This window comes from Marmota monax, unplaced genomic scaffold (assembly GCF_021218885.2).
Source record: "Marmota monax isolate L192 unplaced genomic scaffold, Marmota_monax_Labrador192_F-V1.1 WCK01_AAM20220418_F8-fsc00021, whole genome shotgun sequence".
NCBI classification, from domain to species: Eukaryota; Metazoa; Chordata; class Mammalia; order Rodentia; family Sciuridae; genus Marmota; species Marmota monax.
Genome location: NW_026695228.1, coordinates 7,055,561 through 7,071,119, shown reverse-complemented (window position 1 = coordinate 7,071,119; position 15,559 = coordinate 7,055,561). Strand labels below are relative to the sequence as shown.

The window sequence follows — 15,559 nt, the reverse complement described above, 5'->3', positions numbered from 1 at the left end:
CCTATAATCCTAGCTACTCAGAAGGCAGCATAGGGGGATCGCATTCAGAGAAAAAAGAAAAAGGGCTGGAGATGCAGCTCAGTGGTAGAGCACTTGCCTAGAATGTGGGAGGCCTTGGATTCTAACCCTAGTACCAAAAAAAAAAAAAAAAAAAAAAAAAATTGTTTAAAATTTACTGAAAATCTAAAGATAAGACTTTTGTACAATTAAATCAGGATTAGAATTAACAAATTTAAACCAGCTGTTGGTGGTCCTCACCTGTAATCCCAACAACTTGGGAGACTGAGGCAAAAATGGATCACAAGTACAAGGCCAGCCTCATTAACCTATTCTCAAAAAATTTTTTAAAAAAATTATGGAGATGTAGCTCACGGGGGAGTTCAATCCCCAAAACCGCCCACCCAAATAAATAAGAAAATCCTTAGGTATTGTTAAAGGAACACAAATTTTAAAACAAAATCGTTACCTCATGCTTCTCTCTTAATCCCTGGTCAAGTATTTACAAGTAACTTTGGGAGGAGGGTGGTTACTAAGGACTGAACCCAGGATTCGCACATGCTAGGCAAGAGGTCTAACCCTGAGTAACAGCCCAATCCTACAAAAATACCTTTTCATTAAGCATTCATTTATTTGGGTTCCTCCTTTCTGTTAACTATGAGCAAATCTGTGTTTATCCTCAGGATGGAGAGAAAGCCCTCACACAGCTACACTTAAAAGTAAGAAAGAGACCACGAAAGGGTCAGGCTGAGAGGACAGACAGGGGCTACTCCATCTCCTTGGGGTTTTTTTTGTTGGGAAAGAATGTGATATCCCAAAAAGCAAACCATCTTGAAAATAAATTCTATGGGACTAGGACCAATGAACTATGAAGACAAATGGAACCCAAATCCTATGCTCAGGTTTAGCCAATTAAGTGCAGTGTGGAGGAGGACCCTCACACACAAACTGTGAGCACCATCTCTCCTCTTACAAGGAAAATATTTGTTTTCCAACATTAAAACTGGAAGCAACACTCCCCCATCTGAGATGTCCAAATATAAATAATGCCTTTCACTGTGTCTTACTTTATTTATGTCTGTTTATGTAACTAAAAGTTAACATACAATTTAGTTTAGCAAAGATGCAGAAGAGGAAGGCGGGTAAGTTCAGTTCTAAGATACCAAGGGAAATCTATATTGTGTGCGTAACAGAGGGAAGAATGGGTAACAATAAGATTAGGAAATTTACAACTATTGCAAGCCCCAAATATCTCCTAGGATTAACCACTGCATCTCCAGCTATTCCATCTTATAGCCAGCCACATAAACAAAATTAACCCTTCTCACCTACCAAACCAGTTTATTTATTTATTTTATTATTATTTTGGTATCCAGAATTGAACCCAGGGACACATAACCATTGAGCCACATTCCCAGCCTTTTTTTTTTTTTTTTTTAATAAAGACATGATCTCCCTTAATTTGCTGAAGCTAGCTTTGAACTTGCCATCCTTGGGCCTTAGCCTCCCAAGATGCTGGGGATTACAGATAGTGCCACGGTAGCCAGCTTTGAATCAGAGAAGACTCTTAAACCTTACTTGATACTGCATGGAGTGATTCTTTCCCCTAGATGCCATCAAAGTTCCAAAATATTTGCCTCAATTGACAGTGAAACAAAGCTGTGGATTTTCATTATATTTGCTTACACCCATGTGGTTTTAAAAAAAAAAAAAATCAGGGACTGGGAATATAGCTCAGTTGGTAGAGTGCTTGTCTCACATGCACAAGGCCCTTGGTTCAATATCCTGCATCTCGATAGATAGATAGAGATAAATGTTTTTAGATGGACCAAATTGGAAAAATAAGTTGTCCTCTTAGGATATTCCCCTAAATCCTAGAAAGCTTTGATCAAGCTAACAACAACAACAAAAACAAACAAACAAAAAAGAACAAAAACTTACTGCTTTTTCTGGGGGAAAAAATGATTAAATATAAAGGGATGCACACAGAAGGGGATGGGGAGGCTACAGAGCTTCAACTGGCTTGCCTGCTACACTGTCCTCAAATCAGTTCCTTCACTTCACAATTTCTACATAGCCTGGTACACTCTTGTAATCCCAAGAGCTCGGGAGGCTGAGACAGGTGGACCCCAAATTCAAAGGGAGGCACCAAGCAATTCAATGAGACCATGTCTCTAAATAAAATATAAAATAGGGCTGAGGATGTCGCTCAGTGGTTAAACACCCCTGGGTTCAATCGGTTCAATCCCAAGTAACAAAAAAAAAAAAAAAAAAAAACACTGATCAGAATAGTAGAGGTGAACCTTTCCCTGGACAGGTGAAGTTACGCAGCACAGACTACAGGACAAAGACCTAGAATGTACTGAGCGTCCCCATTTCACAAGACACCATCTATACTGTTCTGGGAAATTCCTCCTCTCACCAGAGGGAGACCCACAGTCTAAGGGTAGTCACTCCACAGTTCCCTAGCTGCCAGTTCTGTGAACACAGAGCAGCTCCCATTCAGGGATCAGAACCACATCACAACAGGGCACCACGCTCATCCCAAATTGGCTCCCAAACTCTACAAGGCAGGATTCTTGGATTACTTTGCTCCTTTTTTTTTTTTTACCCCTAAAAGTCTTCTACTTTACCAAATCCGTTTTCATAATGATTTTCTGCACTCATCTTTCATCTTTACTTCACTTGGGTAGCTGTAATCAACAGGTGTAACAACATAAACATGTCTGGGCACTAAACAGCAGTCCCCCTTGGTAGGCACAACTCAACTGGAAGAGCTAGAGGGTACAGAGCAGACTGCCACAAGGCCAGTACAGCCTGGGAGCACAGGTCAGCAGCAAGACCCAGCACGGGAGGAGGCTGGGGTCTGGAGACTGGACCACTCACCCCACCGCTAGGACCTACCAGCTTTGGACATGTTCTCTTTTGTGAGGAGTCAGGTGATGCTGCCAGGAGCCAGGGTCTAATGCTAACTCCAACTCACTGTGTGAGCCCCAGGCCCATTCCTCTTCCTCTGGGCTGAGGCAGCTGGGACTGAGCAAACCTCACCTCTGCTTTGCCAGCTAGGTCCCACGACAGGGAGGAAGGGTCTGGCCTTTCTTAACTGTTTCCTGGGTGATGTCCTCAGCAGACTTCCTACCAACATAGTTCACCCCAGAAGAGGTACCAGTCTGGCACAGGCTGAACAGCCTCCATTTCAGGTGCAAGGCCCACAGGAAGCCTCCTAAGTATTAGCACTTGGAACCTGTTCCTTTCCCATCCCTGGATACTTCCCAAAGCTGCTACTTCCCCAGTACCCTAGTGTTCTCTCCTTTCAGCTACCTCCTTAACAACTCAACACCACCAGTCAACAATTTCTTACTTGGGGACTAGTTTCTGACAGTTACTACTACTTCTGTTTATCAATAACCCACCCTCTACTAAGAGTGAAAAAGGAAAGAACCCTACCACCTTACTTAGAAATGGGAAAAGACTGATTCCATGTACACGCACAGCTAATCCAGTGGAAATCACCCTACTTATCAGTCAACTTTTATCTAAATTCCACCGCGCTCCCAAGATTCCTCTACCTTCAGGCCCAAACTCATCTCATCTAAACCTGTTTAGATACCATCTTTAGCATTTAGACTTTTTGTCTAGTTTGGAGGGGGGGGATTGTGTGTGTGTTTGCGTGTGCGCACGCGTGCGCGTGTTGGGGATTAAAGCCAGGGCATTGCGCATGCAAGGCAACCACTCTGCCAACTGAGCTGTATCCCCAGCCCTGACTTTTGTCTAGTAATTTAAGAACACATACAGCCAGGCACAATGGCACTTGCCTGTAATCCCAGTGGCTCTGGAGGCTGAGACAGGAGAATCAAAAGTTCAAAGCCAGCCTCAGCAATTTAACAAGACTCTAACCAACTTAGTGAAACCATCTCAAAAAAAATTAAAAGGGTTGGGAGAGGTGGCTCAGTGGTTAAGGACCCTGGGTTCAATTACTGGTACCAAAAAGAAAAAAAAAAAAAAAAAGCCATATTGAGAAATTGAGAATCTCCTTCCTCCATTCATCTTCTCCTTCCCATTTTTATATTCCCTGACAAACCACAAGGTTCAAGCAGTGACTGCTCTCATCTTTAGGATGGAACAGAAAACAAACATTCAAATACTGTTACGACAAGTCTTTTTTGGTATTGAGGCCCAAACTTGCTTTGCCATTGAGCTACATATATCCCCAGTCCTTTTGAGACAAGTCTCATCAAGTTGCTAAGGGTACCACTAAGTTGTAAGGCTAGTCTTGAACTCGCAGTCCTCCTGCCTTGGCCTTCCAAGTTGCTATGTTTACAGGTATGCACCCCCAGCTTCATGACAGATCTTAATAACACATCAAGTGCTATCAGCAATACAGTTTCTGATCAAGTCATTGTCACCCTGGCTTCATTCAGTCTCTCCAATTGTAATGTAGCCGCTTCTTCTATAATAATTTAAGGCTTTTCTTGTGATAAATTAAGATTCTTCTTCATGTCTCCTCCAAAACATACACACATATACACACAAGTAAAGCTGTAAAACTAAAGCTTAAAATATTAAGGTTTAATTTTAAGTCCCCTAAGTCAGACTGCTCTATGGAGCAACTGAAATGCCATAATTTAGAGGGAGTATGCCAAGCAGTGGTGCAGGCCTGTAATCACAGGGACTCTGGAGGCTGAGGAAGGAGGATGCCAAGTTTGAGGCCAGCCTGGAAAAAAAAAAAGGGGGGGGGGTGTGAGGATATATGTAGCTCAGAGGCAGACAGTCCTTGGGCTCAATCCCCAGTATTGGATGGGTAGGTGGGTGGGGGATAGTGGTTCTCAAACAGCTGAAGGAAATCTCTAAATGTATTTGTACCCCATCTTCTCCAACACTTGGGAAGCCCCACAACCTTCAAATGATCGAAAGCTAATTTGAGGAGCATACATGGGCCCTGTGTTCAATCCCAGCACGGCCACTAGTACCACCCCCCACAAAAAACCGGATTTCCAGGTTTTCTAAAAGAAAACAAGTTGTATGCATTTCCCCCCTTCACCTTGCATCACCATATGAAGGAGATCAGTACACAGCTTCCAATTTATGATGGTGAATTGGTAGAATGCACAGCTCAGGTTTTCTTTCTTCTGACCCTGAAGGCTCCCCCCCCCCCTTTTTTTCTTTGGCAGGGGGATAGTTTGATAATAAAACTAACATAAATGTTCACAATTGCCTTCAATGTGGGGGGCACACAGCGCTATGATACCTCATATATTAGCGGCTCTAATAATCCTTACAGCACTGAAAGGGAACTTTTTTTTTAATCTCTTCTTACATTTAAGAAAAAAAATGAGGCACAGCAGAATCTAGAATCACAATGTGGAAAGTGCTCAAGTAAATCTAATTAAAAGACTCGTGAATTAAAAAAAAAAAAAACCATTCACTACCTGAAGTTCCAACTATTACTCAAAATTTCTTCACCATATCCACTTTTCTTGCTTTAACCTTACCCACACATGTCGGGCTATTCAGCGCAAGCCTATAGATGGCTCTAATAAATTATCTCCCTCCTCATTTTGGCATTGATCTCAGAGGGCACGAACTAAAGTCTGCAGATGTAGTCAAACTACAAGCTTCCTCTAAATTCCCAACACTAATAATGACTGCTGATGCTCTTCCAAAGTTCTCCTGTGCTTTAAGTAGTTAGCAGATTCACATTTAGCAAAATGAGTTTTTTTTTTTAATACAACAGCATTTTAAGAAGTATCCCTATTAGTTTCAAAAGAATATGAAAGAGTTCTCAAAATCCACTGGCATTTCAAGAACAACATTTTTAACTTTGCAAAAGGTTAAATCTAGAATAGAAGGAAATGGCTGGCCAAATTTTCCAGAAGTTAACTAAAAGATACATAAAGCTGGTCACATGTTCAGGCACACAATCTTCCTTCCCAGGGGTACACCTCACCTAGTCAGGCTCTAAAATTAAAGCAGGAACCTCCAGAATTCACAAGGGGGGGGGGAGACAAAGCTACAAGGCCCTCAGTCTATTTCATTTTCTGTGTACATATCTTTGCTTCATTCAAACTCCAGAAATACTATTCTGCAGAATATGTTATTCTGCAGAAGCCCTTAAATAATCAAGATAAAGAACTGTCCACCCTTCTAGCTGGACATGGTGGTGCACACTTGTAATATCTGCTACCCTGGACACTGAGGCAGGGAGACCCAAGTTCCAGGCCAACCAGGGCAATTTACTGAGACCCCGTTTCAAAATAAAAATTAAAAACGGCTTGGAGGGGACAGGGTTGTGGCTCAGTGGTAGAGCGCTTGCCTAGTATGGTAAGACACTGGGTTCGGTTCCCTGCACCACATAAAAAATAAAATCTAGGGCTGGGGATGTGGCTCAAGCAGTACCGTGCAGCCCGGGTTCGATCCTCAGCACCACATACAAACAAAGATGTTGTGTCCACCGAAAACTAAAAAATAAATAAATATTTAAAAAATTCTCTCTCTCTCTTTAAAAAAAAAAATCTACAACTAAAAAAAATTTTAAGGGGAGGAGGCACTGGGGTTGTGGCTCAGAGGTAGAGCGCTTGCCTAGCAAGTTGGAGGCCCTGGGTTCAATCCTCAGCACCACATAGAAACAAATAAAATAAAGGTACTGTGTCCAACTATAACTAAATAATAAAGTAAAAAAGGGCTTAGAATGTTAGCTCAGTGATAGAGCACTTGCCTAGCATGTGCAACCCCAGTGCCACCAAAAAAATATTTTTTTTAATGTATTCACACACCCTCTTCATAAAAGCCCCCTCCCAATAATCATAACTTCAATTTGCTAACATATAATTACTGAAATCAGAAATTTTATCACTAAAGACTACCGCTTCCATAAGGCATCTACATGGAAAATTATTTCGAACAAACTACAACTGGCTTTTTGTGCCTATTGATAACTGAACTGAGATCATTCTACAGATTCAACAAAAACAAAAAATTGATGGGAATGGATCTCAGGTTAGGAACTACCTGAGTTAGCAAAGTTGAGGAATCAAATAATAAATGTAAATTATCCAACCCTTTGTACCCTGGCAAACCACTTCAACAACAAAGCATTTCGGCCAATTCACCTCTTGTTTACAAAGGTTCAACAAGACCTTCCTTACTATAAATGCACAATTAAGAGGGTTTTTTTTTTTTTTTTTTACGATGAAAAGACAAAACTAAGTAAAATTTACATGTCAGGCAAAAGTTGCATCCATTCTAAGGAGATCTTTATGAAACCAGACATTTTAGACTCCTGAAATCTAAAATGCTATTATTTATTTATTTATTTATTTATTTGGCAGGGATTGAACTCTGGGGCACTCAACCCAACACTGAGTCACATCCCCAGCCCTAGTTTGTATAGGGCTAGGCAAGTGCTCTATACACTGAATTGTGTTAGTGCCTCACTTTTTTTCTGAGGCTGGCTTTGAACTGGAGAGATCCTCCAGTCTTAGCCTCCCAACCTGCTGGGATTACAGGCCTGCACAGCACAGCCTTTTAAAATGCTTATAAATAAGTAAAATGGAAGGGGGGACTGGGAAGAAAAAAAGGCAATTTTACTCAATATTTAGACACTTTGATATTTCTATAATCCAAATATAACTGATGTTTAACTCTGAAAATATCTCATGACAAATAAGGTAGTGTCAAATGAAGGCCGGACGTCAAAGAAAGTACTCACTTTCTTCCAAAATGTTCATTTTCCAAAGTAAAACCCTAGACCTGGAAATTGAAATTTCCTAGATAAAATACAACACAAGGTCACAAAAGGTCCCCAGACAAGGCTGATAACACACAGCCTCCACATTTCTAGCAGTTAGACAAGCTGCCCCTTTTGAGGCAACCTGTGCAGCAGAAGGTGAACTATCCATGGCCTTCTTCCTGGAGGGTCCAAGCTGATAAAATCCACTTCTATGCACTTTAATGGAAGATGTCAGCTCAAGCATAACTTTTCAAAGCCCAAAGATTATACTCAGAATGGAATAACATATCCGGCAGAGGGTGTTGTTCAGTGGTAGAGCACATGGCATGCATGCATCACAAAACTGAGGCCTGGGTTCAATCCTCAGCACTGCAAAAAAACTACAAAAAAAGGGGGGGGGGAGTAGGGGCTGGGGTTGTGGCTCAGTGGTAGAGCGCTTGCCTAGCATGCATGAGGCACTGGGTTCGATCCTCAGCACCACATAAAAATAAATAAATAAAGATATTGTGTCCATGTATAACTAAAAAAATTATTGTAGGTATCGTGTCCATCAACAACTAAAAATATTTTTTAAAAAGGGGGGAGGAGGAATACATCAATAATGAATATTTCCCTCCAGTATATTTTCATCAAGCACTCTTAATCCAACAGACTTCAATTTACAAATATCTGCCTGCTGAACTGGATTAAAAGCAGCAACCTCAGTCACTTCTGAGGTATAGAAAAGTTTAATTTTCTGACCAATAGATGTCAGGTATGAATTATAAGGGCACTACATTAGAATACCCATTTCTACTCATTTTCTCCCCTTACCATTACCAAAACACACAAACAAGAAACCCTTAGGAATAAACTTATGAGTCATTAAAAAATTTATAGAAATTCAAACTTTACCATAAAAATCTGTCAACTGTATTTGAGCACCTCTTGAGATAGATGGAGAAAAGGGTAGAAAAGTGAGTCTTTACCTTTATTTGTATTTCATTTCTTTAAAAAAAAAAAAAAAACTTGACATGTAGCATGACTAAGAATCAAAACACTTTACAGCATTTTGGTAGAGGGCTGCAGATATGGCTCAGTGGTACATACTGTGCTTGTCTAGCATGCCCAAAGTTCTGGTTCAATCCCGTAAGCACCCCCTTCCAAAAATCATTTTGGTGTAGATTTTATAATTTACCCGAGAACGTGCACATAATTTTTTAATAAACATGCATACAACTGAGTATACAAACACCTGAGAAAGCTTAGGTTCTAGGAATAAAACACATCATGATGAATACAATTTAAGACACAAGAGAGGATTTCATACAACAACCAATTATTTTAGGCAGCAAACCGATTAGGTTTCCTGGTTGTAGACAGTCCCCAAGAGAACTCCATATCAGTTTGGAATTACAGAACTGTCTTTCCAGGAAGCATTTTAAAGCCCAACTGCAGAGAATGAATATAAATTTTATCAGCACCCGTACCCCATTTTCAGTTCAAGAGAAGAACTGGGCCAAATCCCAGTCCCTGACCTTAAGGACTGGGAACATAGCCACCATCTGGTGGGGTGGACTACATACAATGTTTCCCTTGACTCAAGATGGCAACAGAGTCACTGAGTCCCTGCCTCCCCCTACCCTACTAATGACACAGCCTTTCCTGGGGACCCAGCATGTTCCAACTCTGCTAGGCTACCTCCGATTTAGAGAACCCTGACACAATGACTTCATTCCCAGTGTCCTCTCCCAAGCAGCAAAGGGCTCAGGATAAGTTGCAACGGGTGGGGGCGAGTTAAAGGGCTACTTATGAGCAGCAGAAGTGGCGCCCTTAAAGCCACACATTTAACCCCCTCAAGTCTTCCCCTAAAACGCAAAAAGAACCTTTCTCACGACCTAAGCAGCCTTAAGCACCGACCTTGGGTGCCCGCGGGGAGCAGCCTGGAGCCGGGCTGTGCCCCCTCGCCAAGTCTCAAGAACCGAGGCGGGGTCTGGGTGACCCGGTGGCTGCGCAGCCCACAGCAGCTCTACCTCGGCAGGACTCTCGCCCGACACCAGCACGCAGGTAGTGCGTGGCCAGCAGTTCCTGCGGCCCGACTGACCCACGAGGCACAGGACTAGCGAAAAAACCCAAACTGTTTTTGTTTTTTGTTGTTGTTGTTGTTGTTTTAAGAACCAAAAACGAGATTAGACAGTGGCAGCAAGCAAAACTCTTTATTCCGCTGGAAAACGCAACTGCCTCCTTTTAGGTTTTCAATTCATCCTGAGTTTTTAAACTAAAGATGACGCCTCTCTTGCAGGTTTGGAAGAGTCTTTTCCCGGGGAGATGCTTAAGGAAAGCAATCTCCCCGGTGAGCCTGCCTTCTGCCTGAAATGACAAACCAGGTATTCACAGAAGAAAAGAGTCGCCCAGGATTATTTAATGGAGCCAGTTGTCACAGAAAGCAACTCAGTAAAATAGCACATTTTAAAAACCGAGGTAGACGTACATAGAGTAAAACCCATATATGCATTTAGGCGTTCAGTGGGTCGTCCCAATCCAGACAGGAGTCAGTCTATCCTTCAAATTGCCCTCAAGCTCCTTCCCAACCAAAGGCAGACTTTTAAAGGAACAATATTCTGAAACACTTAACAATCACTTCCATCAAAAGGAAAAAGGAAGAATTTCAACAGCTTATAGGAACTTCACTGCCTGGTCGTGCTTTTTTTTAAGTCTTTGATTCGAAACTAGCTTATCACCTCTGAAACTCAAAGTTTCTAGCACTGTAATTTCAAATGAACAAAGTTTTCTTGTTTTAATGAAAAGCTAAAGACATGAAGTAGAATATCGCTCAAATTTGTTTCAAAAAAATTGTATTTAGTTCAAAACCCTAATATCTAAATGCTTTCTAAAACTTCAACCTAGCATTGAACGTGTTAAAAAGTGATTTTTAAAAGCATCCAGGTATCTCAAGGGGTGGAGAGGTTCACTTCTCTCTTCGAGCTCTCCCACACTGCTTGAGTTTTTAAAAATTTATAGTTTTGTGATTTAAAAAGTGAATAAGCCTCTCACAAGTCTGGTAACACGGAGCGCCTACAGTACCCGCACAGCTAAAACACAGGTAGATCTTTAAGAATATAAATAAAAACTGACATTTAAATTCAACCTCCCTTCCAGGAGGGGAAATCTCGCGGCTTCAGAGCACCCTGTCCTCTAACTCCCCTCCCCCCCCCTCCATTTGATCCTAATCTGCAAGTGAATTGGCTCCATCTTTCTGTTCCTGGGATTTTCTAAAAGTAATGAAAGAACATACTAGAAACATTCACCCATGAATGTGAGAAAACTGCAAGAAAGTCCATTCAAAGCTTAAAAAACGAAGCAATCCCTCCCGCCCCAAGCTCCACACCTAGAAGGAACCTTTTGAAATAGGGGTGCCCACAAGTAGATTAGAATTTCAACTTTTTCCAATAGGAGAAGTCGGCTTAAGGCCATCGGGCAGTAGCTCCGCCCTCTTACCCAATAACAGGTTAGAGTGGCCAAGGCTGAGCGCGGTGCTTGTCTTGGAGGTGCTCAGTATCACCCAACCCACTCCAACTCCTGCAGGATTTTTAAAACCTTTGCCATCTCCTGCTCTCCCGCGGAAGCAGGACTACACGCCGAATCTCACAGGTCTACAGCTTTAAGTTACCGACTCTTCAAGAGAGGCTGCGCCTCAAAATTTTTCGTTCCTTATCCCGTGAGTTAGGGCGAGTGGAAGGTGCTGCTCAAAACCAAAGTGAAAAAAAAAAGTGTCACACAGTGTCCACAACCCAAAGAGCGAAATCAAGCCCAAAAACCGCTGTGCAGCCCTCAGATGCTGCTCACCCCCAGGTTCAAGCCGCGTGTAGCTGCTCGGTTTTTTTTTTTTTTCCAAGGGAAGTTGCGCCTGTGGTTGACCAGAGTGGGGATACCTTCTAACCAGGGAAACAGGTTCCCGAAGGGACATAACCTGGGGCGCTGTGTGAGAAGCCCAATAGCAAGAGTCTCAGCCGGGTAAAGGCAATGGACGAGGAGTTCGCCCCGATTCCGCCTCTATCTCGGGGTACGGTCCACAATGCTGAACGTTAATGCCACGTGAAAGCTCAGGGCAGACCATGCGTTTTGACACTACGTGAAACAGCTGCGGAGTAGATATGAGCTCAAGACCAGGGGCCCTTTGGCCCTCAAAGATCCACAGACGTCCCTTACTTAACACAAGAGGGAACAATTGCTTCTGTCCAAAAAACAACAAAACAAACCAACAACAACAACAAAAAAAAACAGTCCTACCCCCCCATGCACATGGAAAGTTGATCTATATAGGCACAAACACTCCACACACCAACTCATCCACACAACCACCCCTTCCCAGCTCACACCCTACTCAAAAGCAATAATCTACAAGTTTCACAAATAAAGAAAATGAAGGAGAGCCCTCTCAACGCTTTGGGAGGCCTCAGGCCGGCCCACACAAGGAATTCAAGGCTACACTCACACTACACACCTATCTCTCCCACCTCATGTCTAAGTTAATTACAACGGCTGCCACGTTTCGCTACAGTGAAAATATGGAATAGGGGAACCCACATTTTGGGACTCTCCGAAGGCCCCTCGCGGCAGGCATACAGAAGCCAGATCTTCGACACACTTTTTAGGTCGTGACCTCCTAGATACCAACCATTGCCACTATGCTCAAAGAAAAATGCAATATATCTGGTTGAGGACCCACCTTTCCTCACTTTGACACAGGTCGGGAGGACCCTGTCCACAGGCGGTCACCGATACGCAAACACACACTAAACCCAGGCGCAGCCCACTCTCAAGCAGCCCCACGACTCACCTCGTCGTCGTGGTGCTGGCAGAAGCCGAGGCGCTCCGGGAACACCGAGAGAATGGAGAAGGGCGCACCAGGGAAAGGGGAGCCGAGCCCGAGCTGCTGCGCCGCTGCCGCGGCTGCGGGACCCGGCGGGCCGCGCTCAATATAGTGATCCTTGGTGAGACGCACGCGCTGGTGCGCGCGGACGCAGTTGTCGCACAGGTGCTCCTGGCAGTCGAGGCAGCGAGAAGAGGCCGCGTTGCCCTCATCGCACGAGCTGCACCCATGCGGCCGGCGCAGCAGCAGTGCAGACGGGGAGGCTGTGGGGCCACCCGACGCTGAGCGAGAAGGCGCGGGCGGCGGCGGCGCCTGCGGGAGCGGCGGCGCGGAGGCGGATGCGCGCGGGTGCGCGTGGTGCGCGTGGTGCCGGTGATTGCTGTGGCCGCCAGCGCCCGCTGGGGCGCCGGCGCGCCCGTTCTTGGGCGGCGGCTCTTCGGCGGTGGCCACCACGGCGTCAAGCAGGTTGCTGAGCAGGAAGGCGGACGAAGGCAGAGCGTCCATGCCAGCCGCTTCGGCTAATACTACTTTCTGGTCACACACGGGGCAGCGCAGCTTGAGCGGTTCTCCGGGTGCGCCACCGCCTGCGGCCGGCATCCGATGCGCCTCGAGGCAAGGGCGGCAGAAAGCGTGTAGGCAGGGTAGGACGTGCAAGCGGCGTGCCGCCGCCCCGGGGCCCCCTCCGCCGCCCCCAGACGACGTGGACGTCTGCGACGACGAGGACGACGCGGACGAGTTGGAGGAGAGCGGCGCCGGCGAGCCGCACATCTCCTTGCAAAGCAGGCAGATCTGGAAGTCGGTCTCGGGGAACGAAGCCATTTGCAACCCGGCCCAGAGGAGGGAGGAGACCAGAGAGGAAGAGGAGGAGGAGGAGGAGAGCGCGGACGAGGTGGGTGGGGAAGCCACCGACTCACTCAGAAAAATGCATCGATTAGGCCTGAAATCCGGGAGCAGACACCAGAGCGACGCAGCCCCCTTGGCCTCGCCACGTCCGGCCCACGCGCTGCCAGCTCCAACACTGCGGGCATTAAATGCCACTAACCAGAGGTGACACAGATTCCTCCCGGAGGACGTGGGGGCCGCGTGCCTTCCGAAGCTGTAACGCCAGAACAAGCCCCGACACGCGAGGGGCAAGCAGGGGCTGGGAGGTCAGTGTACTCCCCGGAGCAGCTGGGGCTTCGCTTCGCGCTAACCAAGAGGAGTCCCCAAATTGAGAGTCCGCTGTGTAATCCTAGTCCCGGCGAGAGCAGAATTTGGTTAGACGAGTATTTGGTGTGTTGCTTTTCTTTAAACAGATTTAGTCTCTTCTTGGGAAGGGAATGTGCCCCAAACTCGTAAAGGCGGGAGCAAAGCGTCGCCAAGCCGGTGTCCCCCCGCGCGACGCCGACCGCCCCACCGCATGACGCGGCGGCCAAGGGCTCCTGGGTGGCCCGGCGTACTGCGCTCGGGGCTTGCGCACCGCCAGGCGCAGCCTATCCTGCAGGGCGGTCGGCCCCGGCGCAGCTGCACCTCGTGTCGGTCTGGCCACGGCAGCACGCGTGCAATACGCACGCGCGTTCCACGCGCTTCGAGTCTCCCGCGCGCCGGCCCAACCCGGCCGCTGCTATCCGCGCTAACACGCACGCGCGCCCCACGCGGCCCGGGGCCCTCGTGCCCCCGCCTAGCCCGGCCGGGCCTGGGCGCCTTCCGCGCGCTCTTTCCTCTCCGGCTTAGACCCGCTGCAGCGCGGGGCCGCAGGTCCCCGCGGGCCGCACTGAATTATTCATCGGCAGGAAGATATTAGATGTACCCGCTGCCCGCTCTGCGCGGGCCGTCGTGCAATGCTATCCGAGCTCCGCGCGCGCCCCGCGCCCCTCCTCCTCCTCACGTCCGTCCTCTCTGAAACCTTGGCAGCGAAGGGGGATCACATTTCCTTTGTCATAGGGCCATTTCGCCCTCGCCCTGGTCCCCCCTCCGATCCCGAGCCTCGGGGACGGAGCCTCCTCCCGGGCGCGTTGGAATCAGTGGAACCGGCAACGGCCCCGCGCCGCGAGTTCAGAAGCCGCGTGGCCAACGCCGCCGGCTCCCGCCTGCGTCATCTTCTTTCTGAAACGAGTCGCCCAGCAGGACGCGGGTGGCCAGGCTGCGCTGCGCCTACCGGGGTTTGCTCTCGCCGTGCCCTGGCCTCCTGGGGCTTTGCACAACTCCCCCAATTCGGGCTGCGAGCGCGCGCACGCGCGCCCCCTCTTTCTCTGCTTTGCCGCCTCTTCCTCCTCCTCCTCCTCCTCCTCTCTGTGCGCCGGTTATTGGGACTGATCGGAATTCGGAATCCTTTTAATCTCCAAAGGAGCAAACTCACTTCCGCCCGAGTGCTGGGAGGGGGCTGGGGGAGGGGAGACAGGGGAGGGGGTTCCAGGCAAACAGGAAACATTAGCCCTCTCGGCACGGCCCGCTTTTGTGTGCTCCCTCCCTCCTCCCATCAACCTCCTCCCTTCTCTAGGCCGCTGGGGAGATGAACGCCCCCGGGCTTCAGTGTGACGACCTTTGAAACCTTCAGAGCGAGGAGCTGAGAGCGACTCTTCCGTTTATTTAAAAAAGAAAAGACTTCATTCTGAATCCCTGCCTCAACGGAGGCTGATATCCACTCTCCCGGGGATCTGGGTTTTCCCCCTACCTTTTTTTCTCTTTCCCTCGTCTTAAGGACTCTATATCTGCCATCAACACCAAAACATCATACGTTGGATGCGTGGAATTAAACGAATCTGAATTCTGATTTTGAGTTTTGATGGGGGAGGGGACAGCTGTTCAGGGGAGGCGACCCAGCGGCCCCATGGCCATCTGGGTGGTGCCCAAGACTGGGCGGTTCTAGGAGAGGAACTTGCGTGGCCCTAGAAGAAGCCTGACGTGGAAGGGCCAACAGGGCCACTTACCAGGATTTAGGGAGTATCTGGCCCAGAGACCAACAGGCAGAACAATTGTCCCCATCTTCACACTGTCAAACT

The 15,559-nt window shown here is 47.0% G+C and overlaps 1 protein-coding gene across 1 annotated transcript in view; it reads right to left on the bottom strand.

Moving 5' to 3' along the window:
* The window catches only part of Trim71 (tripartite motif containing 71), a 64,684-nt gene extending 51,287 nt beyond the window's left edge, over nt 1–13,397 (bottom strand). Inside the window, exon 1 of the mRNA XM_046436551.2 lies at nt 12,546–13,397. Coding sequence (XP_046292507.1) covers nt 12,546–13,397 — 852 coding nt within the window. The remainder of the gene's footprint in view (nt 1–12,545) is intronic.
* Between the last annotated feature and the right edge of the window lie 2,162 nt (nt 13,398–15,559).